We start from the raw sequence: 13,363 nt of genomic DNA, 5'->3' as shown, positions 1-13,363 counted from the left end.
CCGAAAAAGTGATGCTGGTTCTGATGGAAGGGTCTGGTGGGGTCCGTGCCTCGACGGGTCGGGGCTGTGTGGGTGTCAAGGGGGGGACCTAGACGGTGTTGGGCAGGTGGTCATAATGTTATGGCTGATTGGTGTACACAACTTATATAACTGTAATTTACACAACGTATATGTAGAAATGAATAATAACTGATAAATAAATTCAGTGATAGTATTGTTCATTGTAATTTAATTTTTCATTTCTGTTGCATTATCTGTGTATGTTTATGAAGTGAACCTTTGAAGTATAACTGGCGCATTGCTTGAACATGGGGCTATAGCTTGACTTCAGATTGTAGCTCAGTTTTATAGCTTAGCTTATCTTACAGTATAAAGTGTGAAGAATAAGTAATACCCATTTCCTCCCTGATTGTCTGCAATTCCGCCTTATTATTATTTTAAGGCTGTCCGAAATCACCCCCTATAGAATGTATAGTGCACTATTTAAAGGCGGAGTCCACGATGTTTGAAAAACGCGTTGGAAAACACACTTATAGCCAATCAAATCAAATCAAATGCCGGGTTGCGTATGTGTGGGGCGGGTCTATCAACAGAAGGTCCAGATTCTATTGGGGTAGGGGCGTGTTTGTTTAGGTGATTTTTAAATATCAACATTGGCTTTCAAACATCATGGACTCCGCCTTTAAAGGGACAGATATTTTCTAGTGGTGTCTGAAAGCATAGTGGACATTATCTTAAAATGCTCCGCTATCATAAATGTAGAGATTTCAATGGCTAGCGCAGTGGTTCTCAAACTGGGGGCCGGGGCCCCCAGGGGGGCCGCGAGATGGTGCCAGGGGGGCCCCAGTTTTATGACATTTTATAAAATAAATTAATTTATCATGAATTCTTTGCAATTAAACCTAAAAAAATAAGACTACTAACCAACAGCACTACTTCATATCATTTAATATGTTTTGTTTAATCAAAAGTTGAGTTTTAAAACAGTTTCTTGTCATAAATTTTCTTTGGGGGGCCGTGAAGGAATGCGCCATACAAAAGGGGGGCCACACGCTGAAAAAGTTTGAGAACCACTGGGCTAGATAATACCCATAATCCATCTTGAGAGCAATATATATATGTAGATGAAGCCCATATCCTCAACCTTTGCACCTGCACAGAGGGATTAGTCACCACCCCTGTGCTTTCTCTAGACTAGAGTTATGATGTTTGTCCATGTGTACAGCTTTCATATTCTAGTCATTTGTTCAGTATTGCATGTGTTCATGTTCTTACAGGTATGAATGACTGTTTAAGTTAAGGGTTTCGTTAAAATGTTGATGTAGTTTCCTGTAGGTTCCTTACAGAAACCAAGAGAGAGGAGCTTGAAAAGTGATTCTAAATGTCACATTTAGGCACGTGACAGGAGCAAAAGGATAAAGTAGGGTGTGGCATTGTGCACTATTTGCAGTGTGAGTCAAAGGTCATAATGCAAACAAATCATTGTGTCGCTCCCAACATTTTGTTATGTAACACAATTTGTATGCTTTACTTTTTTCTACCAGAGGGATGTCAAACTGTTTTTGTTCCACTATCATGAAATTTGTTAACTGAGAGTGATATATCAAACATGTTGCCATTCACACATATTTTGCTCCTTTTTATAAACGACTGTGTCAAAAGCCAGTTCAGTCAGTTCATATCTTTTCATTTGACTGTCAAATTGCAGCTCTAAGCTCCTCCCACTGTTTGCATGTACAGCTGCGGACTCGTGCTCGACTTCATACCGCGCTGCGCAGACCGATCAACGTATGGCATCAAGGTTCCGCGGTACTTTGATGTCATGCGCCGATTGGTCTGCGCAGCGCCACAAGAACTCGAACATGTCTAATGTCTTCCTGGATGATCAGTCAGAAAATACCCAAGTAAAACCAAGGTAAGCTCCTCTTTACTGGCTGATCAATCGAATAATGAACAATGAAAATAATTATTTTACTACTAGAATTACATAACTAAATATAAACATTAACGGAGCCTCTTCCCGTAACTTGACATGTTTTTCTTACTGTAAATCTGTGATCATAACCATTTGTATGAGGTCACCGCTGTCGGGAACTTTGTTATATTTTATATTCTAACGTAAAAGGGTGTAACAATATAGATATACATATATATTATATACGCGACAACTGTTAGAAAGCTTCTATATTCATAATGTCTAGTTGCTAGTTTGTTTGGTATCTGCTGTATGTGACAGGAGTTCACAGCCCCTCCCACTCAATACTTACAGTATTTGCGCTACAGACCGTGAAACATTTCAGATCGCATGCGCGTTATTTCTCGTTTAGACAAATGCTTTGATGATGAAGATTATTATGTGCATCATTACAGCTTCGTCGCCAGAATGAATTTTCATAGGGGGTGCACACTTTTTATGACCTAAGAAACATTTTTGACATTCACCAAAACAATAATTTCCCGTACTTGAAATAGTCAGTCAACCAGTCACATTATTTTATAAAGCATTTTATCCAACGTGCTGTATAAACATCAAAGTTATGATATTTAAAAAACATGGTAAAATTTGCATACACAACACATTAAAAACTAATAGCTACCACTATGTCTGTTTATGGCTATACTGTATGCAATAAGAAATAGATGAGTTTCAGTAGTGATTTTGTATACTGATCTTAAAGGGGAATATTCACAAGATTTTTTAAGTCAAATCTTTGGTTTCCCCAGAGTACATACTGTATGTGAAGTTTTAGCTCAAAATATCATATAGATAATTTGTTACAGCATGTTAAAATTTATTAAGGGGCGGTATTATCCCCTTCTGACATCACCAGGGTAACCAAATATTTCAATTACCTATTTTTTTCACATGCTTGTGGAGAATAGTTTACCCAAACTAAGCTACGGGTTGATCTTATTCACACTTGATAAAAGTACTGGGGACCCAATTATAGCACTTAAACATGGAAAAAGTCAAATTTTCATGTTATGTTCCCTTTAAAACATGACTCAAACAAAAGTTTTGTGCAGTGCAGAGTAGCGCTTGTTGTTTGTCATTTAAGACATGGTTTTATGTTTTAGTATTCTTACCTTTCCAATCTTTTACAATCTGTTACATTTAATTAGTGGTGTATTAATAAGGGAGTAAAGATGATATTAACTCCTGTCAGTATTGCATTAGGAGATAATCTTCCAAATACGGAAGGAGCATCACATTTCCGGCTGACTTCAGAGGTATTCAGGCCAATCACATTGTACAGATAAGCTGGCCAATTGGGGACCCTGCTCTTTCCAGAACGATAATCTTTGTACAAAATCAAAGTGTTTCAGGGAGGCAGGGCACAGAGAAGCGACAATAATGTACGGTATGTGGAAAATAATGTGTTTTTTTAACCATAAACCACGCGAACACATTGTATTACACCAAATACACAAAAAACTTTGTTTTTAGCAATGTAATAGGGCAGGGGTGAGCATCGAGGACCACAGAGTTTAGCTTCAACCTTAATCGAGCACACCTGAATGTCATTTCCAAACAGTCCTGAAGACTTCAATTAGAATTTTCAGCTGTGTTTGATTAGGGTTGGAGCTAAACTCTGCAGGGCTGTGGCCCTCAGGACCAGGAGTTGCCCACCCCTGTAATAGGGTCTCGGTAATGGTTTCATATGGGGTGTACATTCTTCAAGCCCAAAGAATGTGCATCTATCCTTTGCAAAAGTAATCCACACAGCTTCAGGGGGATAAATAAATAACTGATGCGATTTTGTAAGAAAAATAATATTCTGTTACTGACACAGAAGCGCGAGACAAGCTGTTATTTAAAGCGACAGTGCGCTATTTCAGCCCGTTTGACATCGCTTTTTAACCAATCATGACTGTTGACACCGCAAATATGCAAAGGAAAATGTTAACCTAGGGTTTATGAATGGACAGTGTGAAACTTCAGAATATGAATACCCAGGGTTATCTCTTTACCCCTGGTTAATTATGAGCAGTGTGAAATGTGAAACAGATAACCCAGGATTCTGTTAACCTGGGGTTTAGAATAACCCAGGGTTACCTATTTCAAGTGTGAAAGCCCTGTTTAGTCTAGCCCAAAACCTGGGTCCAATTTACATAAGAAGACTCTACCAGGAACTAATGCTCAGGACAGCACAAATTCTGTGGTCACTGAGGCATTCAGACCCATCTTCCCTGTTGAGGTAGTGATACTTGGCAGTTATGCCCTAAAAATAGAATGGATTGTGAATGATATTGCATGTTGACTGTGAAATTGTTAATATTTTACCAGCACTTCCTGTAGACGAGTCCTTGTGCCACTTAAACAATTAACAGTTCAGTATACATATCTGTAGATATTTTACAATGCATTTAACAATTTCTTATTAATCTCAGGTTTGATAAAATGTCAGACAACCACGAAGCACAAAAAGATGAACTGCTGGCTTTAGCAAGCATATATGATGAAGAAGAGTTTCGCAGGGTCGAATCAGGACAGGAAGGTGAGATCCATCTGTGTCTTGAGCTTCCTCCTGACTTCAAACTGCTAATAAAGGGTAAGGTTTAATAACTGAGTATTTAATGTTAGTAAGGTTTTAAATAGTCTTTCTGAATTTGTGCATATTTTTTGACAGGACCAACTTGTGTGGAGTATGATTTATCATTTCTACCCGTGGTTCTGAGTTTTAAACTTCCTGTGGACTACCCTTTATCATCCGCTCCAGGCTTTACTCTAAACTCCAAATGGCTCACAAGAGTTCAAGTGAGTTCTGCCTAGCATTCTGACGTCTTTAATTAAATTCTTCACTTTTGTATTTCTGATATGAAACCTGTACAGTCATTTCTATTTGCTTCATAATTAATCTTTTGTCTTAAAAGATCACTGCACTTTGCAAAAGACTAGACAAGCTTTGGGAGGAAAACCGAGGAAATGTTGTGCTTTTTACCTGGATCCAGTTTCTGAAGGAAGAAACTCTGGAATTCCTGGGCATCCATTCTCCACTTGAGATCCAAAGCATTGTTCTTCAGTCTCAGGGTGAATCTGACCAGAAGCAAGCAGTAAACAGTGCTGGAGAAAACAGTAAACAAGAATTAGACCCAAGAGCTGTTCAAGAAGTTGATCCTTACACAGACATAATAAACCAGCTGCTGGACTTTGATGAAGCTCAGAAGCAGAAAATGTTTGATGGAAAACTATTCTGTTGTGGGATTTGCTACTCGGAGAAGCTGGGCTCCAACTGTTTGCTCTTCAAAGAGTGTCAACACGTCTACTGCAAGGACTGCATGAAGGAATACTTTCAGATCCAGATCAGAGACGGCAAAGTCCAGTGCCTTAACTGTCTTGATCCAGAGTGTACGTCCATAGCCACTCCAGCACAGGTACTTCTCATGAAAACCTATCGTTGTGTATTTGTGCTATAATGTGATTTTACAGGTAAAGGAATAGTTTACCCCATGATGAGAAATTGCTTAGAATTTACTCACCCTCATCCCATAGGTGTGTGTGTGTGTGATTTTCTTTCTTTAGCTAAATACAATCCAAATTATATTCTGCACTGGTCCATTACATTGGGGCCAAAAATTTGAAGCACATACATCCATGATTAAAGTAAAGTGTGATTTATACTTTTCCATTAGACTTACGCCGTAGGCTGTGCATGGCACTGCGTAGCTTGACGTGCAACTCTCCAAAAATATAACAACGTGTCGGTTATACATGGACCACCAGCACTGTGATTAATATGCCGAAACCTCTTAAACATGTCAAAAAATTCTGTTTTGCATTTCCTTATACTCATTTTCAGTAAAACCAAAAATGGACCAAGTTAAGGAGTGATATTTAACAACTTAAGCTGCAACAAACGTCCCAGTCCATGTACAACGTAGACCAGGACTCCTCAAATCCTATACTGGAGAGCTGGGGCATCATTTATAAAGTGTGCATACGCACAGATTTGATAGTAAAGTGTGCATAGGCAAAAATCTACGTCTTTGACGTGGTAAAGTGCTTAGCACCATGTCAGGGTCTGAGCAGACGTACTCACTTTTGCTTGTCTGATTGCTGCAGGAATTTGGAAATATAAGTTATTCTTGCTGCTCGAATAGGGTTAAACATCGACAAACGTTTTTTTATATGTCTATGACGTTAATTATGTTTAAAGGCGGAGATCTGAAACTGCTCAGCTGCGCACAAGTTCAAGATCATTTGTGATTTATAGATCTGAAAGAAAGGGTTACGCATTTTCTGTGTGTACGTTTGGTTTATGAATCACACGTACGCATTTTTGATAAATGATTGTAAGATCAAATGTAGGATGGTTTCTACGCAATGAGGCGCCAGGTGCCTTGCTGAGTTTAGCTCCAACCTTGGTCAAACACACCTGAGCTACGCTAATCAATGTCTTCATGATCACTAGAAAATCACAGGTAGGTGTGTTTGATCAGGGTTGATGCTAAACTCTGCAGTGCACCAGCTCTCCAGGGTAGGATTTGAGGAAACCTGACGTCAGTCCCGGATTGGCCATTGGGAGGACAGGGAGCATTCCCAGTCGGCTGGTCTGTTTTTTTGGCCACAGGGGCCGGTGTTGTCATGCCACTGGGTTGAAGGTTGCTGTCCCTAGGCTGCCAGCACTCAAAATATTATCCAGCCCCACTCACGTAATTTGCGGTTGGGAGATGTCCCCGACGCTTTCTGCCCAATTGTGTCTTTAATCCGACAACTTATTGGAAGAATTCTTGCATTAGGGTCGATTAACATCTGAAACACAGGATGCATTGTGCTGTTTTCTTCTGCTATTCAAAGCGCTCGCCTGTGAACTGTATTTGAGTGCGATTGCCAGGTGTCAAGATTAAAAATAAACCTGAGCGCGACTTGATACGAATGGCCTCTAAAAGGAAAAGGATCTATAAATCGTAATTTTTTAAAATCTTAAGTCATAGATGTAACAATGAACCATCTATGAATAGTCATTATTTATCATCTATTGCAAGAGCAACAAAAATCTATTTGATGCAAAACTCATCAGTTTATTGGAAAGTAAACAACACAATTTAGAAAGTCAATTTTTTAGCAGTATAGATGATCTTAAAAGCGCTCTAAGCGAATTGACGCGTTTTAGACCATAAAACATTTTTTGTTACATACAGCAAACATCTCCTCACTATCTGCTTGCTGCCTGTCCGCTGATCAAACTGTAAAAAAACGCGATCTCTGTAGACAGCTCAGGCTTGACAAACGGCAATATCAACATAGTGGCCAAACCTAGCACAACAAAACATAACAAAGTGTTCCAGCCAATAAACGACAAGAAGGATTTGGGGGTGGGGGTTGGGCGCGTTCATGAAAGCACGGACAGGAGAGGGAGGGGGAGGCGTTAGCTACGCTCCGTTTGTTTGAAAACAGTTCAAACATCAACAGAAAGTGACGTCGCACATTATTCGCTTAGAGAGCCTTTAATTGTAAAAAAATAAGATAAGAATTTTTATTTTTTCCGTCTGTTTTCTCTGCATGCTTGATTAATTTAGCTTGTGTATCGTATATCGTGTATTTACTTATTTTCTTCAACGTTAGAAAGACCTAGGATATTATTTAATACAACTTAGATTGTGTTCATCAAATGAAGGGAAGTTGTATACACCTGGAATGGCATGAGGGTGGATAAATTACAAGCAAAATTTTATAACAGAGTGAGCTGTTCCTTTAAAACTCCAGTTTCAGTCCTGATATCACAGTGACATTACACTACAATAGGTGAAATCTCTGGTGGGAAAAGATGAGTTTGCCCGGTACGATCGTCTGCTCCTTCAGTCAAGTTTGGACCAGATGAAAGATGTTATGTACTGTCCCCGCATGAGTTGTTGCATGGCTGTGATGTTGGAGCCTGGCACCACTTTGGCCATGTGCCCCTCTTGTCGACACGCTTTCTGTAATCTCTGTAAGCGAAGCTATCACGGCCTCTCTCAATGCATAGTCACTGCTGGTAAGATCATAATGGATAGGTGTTTTCTGTTTTAGATATAATTGGTCCTGTACACTTAAATCTCTTACATATTTTAATTATTTCTATAGAGATAATATATATAGAAGTGTTTTTGCTCATTAGTTTTCTGCATTTTTTTCATCAAAATATTAAGTACAGACACTTCAGTATTTTTCTTTCTGTATAGTTCAATATACCTACAGTATATCTCTCTATCTTCAACAGATGAAATTCGAGGGTTGCGGGAGGAATATCTAGCTGCAAATGACGAAAGGAAGAAGTTTCTCGAGAAGCGTTTTGGAAAGCAGGTCATTCAGAAAGAGTTGGATACTTACTATAGCAAAGTATGGTTGCAGGATTACAGTAAGCAGTGCCCATCCTGTAGCGCTCCTGTACAGGTCAGCATCTCATTCGTGTTGTTTGAAGATGTGGTCTTTGGGTGCATTCTCAGACAAGGGTTTTAAATAATGGTTTTACTTATTTTATGATGATATATCAGATCGTATATTTGTACCGGACGAAAAGCTATGTATAACCTATTCTATAGACTGTAGTAAGTGCAAAACACTCTGTTCAGGACATTATTTGCAAGCTTTATCTAACAGGGGTGTGTTTCCCGAAAGCATTGTTAGCCAACTTCTGTCATAAGTTTCGTCGTTACTGACAAAGTTCAATGATTTGATGTTTCCCGAAACCATAGTTCAAACGAACATTCGCAAAGTTGTGTGGTTTGAACAACAGCTCTTCACCTGTCATTAGAAGCATCGTTCCTTGTTATTATAATATGTAGACTTATGTCATGCTTTTAAACAAAATAAGCAAAAAAATGTAGTACAGTCTATATCCATCATTCGAAATATATTAACATTATATTTTACGTCTTTAAGTTTGTAAACAGAATAAAAGCGCTGCATTTGAAAACTGCGCATGTGTGCAGCCCTACGAGCTTTAAGACCCTGGGAAATCCCTGGGAGGAGTGACGTAGAGGGAACTTGCTCATGAATTGAATACCTTGAAAATAAACAAGAGAGAACTGAATCACGATAACAAAATCAGTCTTTCGATGCAATGTTATTTACAGCACTAATCTGGCTTTAAACGATTTGTACAGATTAATTAGTACTTCACCTCCCAGGTGGCATCATCAACTATGTTGTTAAACCAACATGGTTCAAACCACGAATGTGCAACCAAGTTACTATGCTTTCAGGAAACAGTCGTGACAAAGTAGTTAGTTTCTCCAACTAAGCATTGTACTACGTTGGTTCAGCAGCGAGTTACGTCGTTGTTCGGGAAACGCACCCGTGTTTAGTTGCCACTGGCCAATCAAAATCAAGCATCTAGAGCTCAGTGTAATAATCACAGATATGTGACCCTGTCTGTAAAATCCAAGCTAAAGTCTTATAATCTAATAATGAGATTAGATTTCTAATAATGAAAACATCAACGTTTGATTTCATCGATTGATTTCAATCTTTGACGTGACCAACGGGGAAGAGGTGGCAAGTGAGAGTGATTTACATGTTAAGTCAATGCAAAGACGCGAATAGGCATCCTGCGGCACAGTAAGCGTGAATGGCGCGGAAGTCACATTCCGCGTGAAGTGAGCGTTGCCACGTGATCCGAGTTGGAAAATCTGATTTTCTTGCTGCGTTAACCAATCAGGAGCTTGCTCTAGCAATGACGTGATTACAGGAACTGAACAGAGATAGAAAAACAAAACAACAACGGAGGACAATCATCATCGCTTCAAGAGACATCTTCGTACTTTTACAGGAAATAAAAGTATCGTGTTTAGAAGAAATTGAGTGAGGAGGTCGAACAATCGGTTAAGTTTAAACAATTTGAGCTATATAAGCCCTTCACATGATGTGAATTTACACGTGACCCTTTAAAAAATTAACCATGGTTTTACTACAGTTGAAACAGCAAAAAAATTGGTTACTACACTTTTACAACAAAAAACATGGTTAATTTTTGTAAGGGGAATGTCTCGAATTGCTAGAATTTCGCGCATGAAAGAAGCAAGTAAATTAAAAATGTTCAAGTGTCCAACTACGCGCGAGTAGCGTGTTTTTTCCTGCCTCTTCCACGTCTGGTGTGAACGCGTCAATATTTATAAAGATATCAAGGTTTTATTTTCAAAGAATGTTCTTTACATTATGTAGGATGATTTTATGTAAAAAATAGTAAATCAAAATCATCAAATTGACCTTTGCTGAGATCGGGTCACATATTTGATTGTTTAATGGTAATCAGAATTGAGTATTTTAAACAGCTGTTTAATAAATACACTTATTTTGTGTGTGTATGGATGTTTATATAAGGAACATATTTTTCAATTATAAAGAGTTTAGGATTTAGGATGGTTCTAAAAATCTTTATAAATAAATACATGTATATTTACATGTATGCATTTGGCAGACACCACAGAGACATACATTGCATATCTATTATATTGATGCACAGATACAAAATTATTGTGCCGATACCAATATTTGATAACTTAAAATGACATCTACTGATCCCAATAGATACGTGTAGTTTTACTTTTACTGCTTGTTTCAAATTATTATATCATGAATCCTAGAAGTGCAGGGCGTACAAACTGCAATTCTGTTGTCATTGTGACCCAATTCAAAATAATCACACAGTACGAGTTCTGATGCATTTTGATTACAAGGATATAATCTATGGCAAGCCGTTTTAACTTTTATTCGTTGTGTTCTTGATATCAACAATTCAATTTTCACTAGTTAAAATTTTAATTCTTGACATCAGAAATTACATTTCTACTAGTAACAATGGCAATTCTTGCTATCAACAATTACATTTCCACTAGTAACAATGGTAATTCTTCATATCAACAATTTAATTCTTCATATCAACAATTCAATTCTTGATATCAACAATTAAATTCTTGATATATGTAATTGTATTTTCACAAGTGAAATATCACCATAGGCTGCCATTCAAATTCAATTCTTGATATTAAGAATTACATTTCCACTAGTAACAATGTTAATTGTTGATATCAATAATTCAATTCTTGATATCAAGAATTAAATTATTGATATCAACAATCGAGTTCTTGATATCAAGAATTCAATTGTTACTAGTTAAAATGTTAATTCTTGATATCAATAATTCGATTGTCACTAGTAACAATGTTAATTTCTGTTATCTGAAATTGTATTTCTGATATCAATATCATTTCAGATATCTAAAATGGCTTTCTTACTAGTAACAATCCCATTCATGATATCAGAAATTTAAATTGTCACTAGTGACAATCGAATTCTTGATATCAAGAATTAAAATTTTAACTAGTAACAATTGAATTCTTGATATCAAGAACTCGATTGTTGATATCAAGAATTGAATTGTTGATATCAAGAATTGAATTGTTGATATCAAGAATTAACATTGTTACTAGTGGAAATGTAATTCTTGATATCAAGAATTCAATTCTTGATATCAACAATTCAATTCTTGATATCAACAATTCAATTCTTGATATCAAGAATTGAATTGTTGATATCAAGAATTAACATTGTTACTAGTGAAAATGTAATTCTTGATATCAACAATTGAATTTAAATGGCAACCTATGGTGACATTTCACTAGTGAAAATACAATTACAGATATCAATAACTTAATTGTTGATATCAAGAATTGAATTGTTGATATCAAGAATTGAATTGTTGATATCAAGAATTGAATTGTTGATATCAAGAATTGAATTGTTGATATCAAGAATTAAATTGCTGATATCAAGAATTAACATTGTTACTAGTGGGAATGTAATTGTTGATATCAAGAATTAAATTGCTGATATCAAGAATTAACATTGTTACTAGTGGGAATGTAATTGTTGATATCAAGAATTGCCATTGTTACTAGTAGAAATGTAATATCTGATATCAAGAATTACAATTTTAACTAGTGAAAATTGAATTGTTGATATCACAAATTCATATCCTACGAATGAATAAAAGTTAAAACGGCTTGCCATAATAATCTGCCCTGATCATCAGCATGTTTTTAACAATTGGCCAATGATTAAAGGCTGATATATGAACGCATCCCTAATTTTTATCCATATATATATCTTATGTAATAAAAAGATTCAAAATCATTAAACTATTTTTTTTTACTAAGAATTCTTTCTCAATCAATTAATTCATTCTTGTAGGTCGCTTTGCATAAAAGCTTAATACTAGATAACCTTGTCTTTTATAAAACCATTACTGTCTGCTCTTTCAGTGGATATTATTATGAGTGATTGTTTAAACATACATTGACTTTAATGCACAAACTTTCATCATTTGCTGTTGTTTGTTTTCTCTATTTTCAGAAAGACACGGGCTGTAACAAGATGCACTGTTACTCCTGTCAGAAGAATTTCTGCTGGGTCTGCCTTGCAGTTCTCAGTGATACAGACCCATACCTCCACTTCCGAAAATCACCATGCGCTCTTTAGTGAGTGCCTTCATATAGACAGTCTGAATGTGTTTCAGTGTCTTGATGTATCAGTTTCGTGTTGAGATGAAAATCTACTTTTGGCAGGTCAATGTCCTGCCCTTTGCATTAAACAGCTATACTGTTAAAAAAAAGACACTCTGAAATACTAAAGCATGGAAATTTACAAATGATTGGTTTGCGTTTTTAAATCAATATAAAACTACAACAATATAAAACATGGACAAACTCACCTAAGTTAAATTTATAGTTCTTTTTCCGGCTGGATCATCAAGACTATTGGTTCTCCTAGTTGTCAATCATTCTGGTGATATGTTTACGTAAGGCCGTCATACACGCTTGTCCCTAGGTAGTTTTGCTTTCTGCACATAGGCACTTTCAGGTGTATATGTGTGGTGAGCTACGGTTTCAGACATTCCTTGAAGCTCGCCATTCTTACCATGTTTTTTCAAAATGTCTGAGGGTCGCAAGAGAAAAAGTGTTTACGAATTATATGACAAGAAGAGAAAGGAGAATTTTATTTTACACGCTGGCATGCGCTAAAAGCACAGGTTGGGCTTCCCACTGATGCCTCAGTTGCGAAGTTTCTACTCGACAGGTAAAGTTTGGCATACTATTTGGAGAAATCCATTTAAAATCACTGCTGGTAAACGTTGATGTAAGCTATGATTTGCAATGCTAGCCCTGGCACAAGTCACACACACTAAACATCTCAATTTGTCTAAAGTAGCCTTATGACCAGATGGTAAAAGGTATCATACTGAAATGTTTTAAAACCTTGTGTGTTCATTTTTTATACTTCCAATGTGTTCACCATAGTATCTATTACGCAAATGCAACAAGCTACTTCTCCATTGCTCACTCAATTGATCAATATAATAAGTAAATAAAACACGGAAGGGCA

The 13,363-nt window shown here is 36.9% G+C and overlaps 1 protein-coding gene across 1 annotated transcript; it reads left to right on the top strand.

The window, feature by feature from the left end:
- Positions 1–1,788: 1,788 nt before the first annotated feature.
- LOC129424032 (E3 ubiquitin-protein ligase RNF14) lies at positions 1,789–13,363 on the top strand. Its single transcript, XM_055180577.2, has 7 exons — positions 1,789–1,915; positions 4,393–4,553; positions 4,632–4,759; positions 4,876–5,376; positions 7,748–7,976; positions 8,202–8,374; positions 12,335–13,363. Exons 1-7 carry the CDS (start codon positions 1,791–1,793, stop codon positions 12,458–12,460), a joined length of 1,443 nt encoding a protein of 480 aa, XP_055036552.2. The 5' UTR covers positions 1,789–1,790; the 3' UTR covers positions 12,461–13,363.

The sequence above is a fragment of the Misgurnus anguillicaudatus genome, chromosome 9 (genome assembly GCF_027580225.2).
Source record: "Misgurnus anguillicaudatus chromosome 9, ASM2758022v2, whole genome shotgun sequence".
Classification (NCBI taxonomy): Eukaryota; Metazoa; Chordata; class Actinopteri; order Cypriniformes; family Cobitidae; genus Misgurnus; species Misgurnus anguillicaudatus.
The sequence above is the reverse complement of the archived record's forward strand: the minus strand, read 5'-3'. Positions and strand labels throughout refer to the sequence as shown.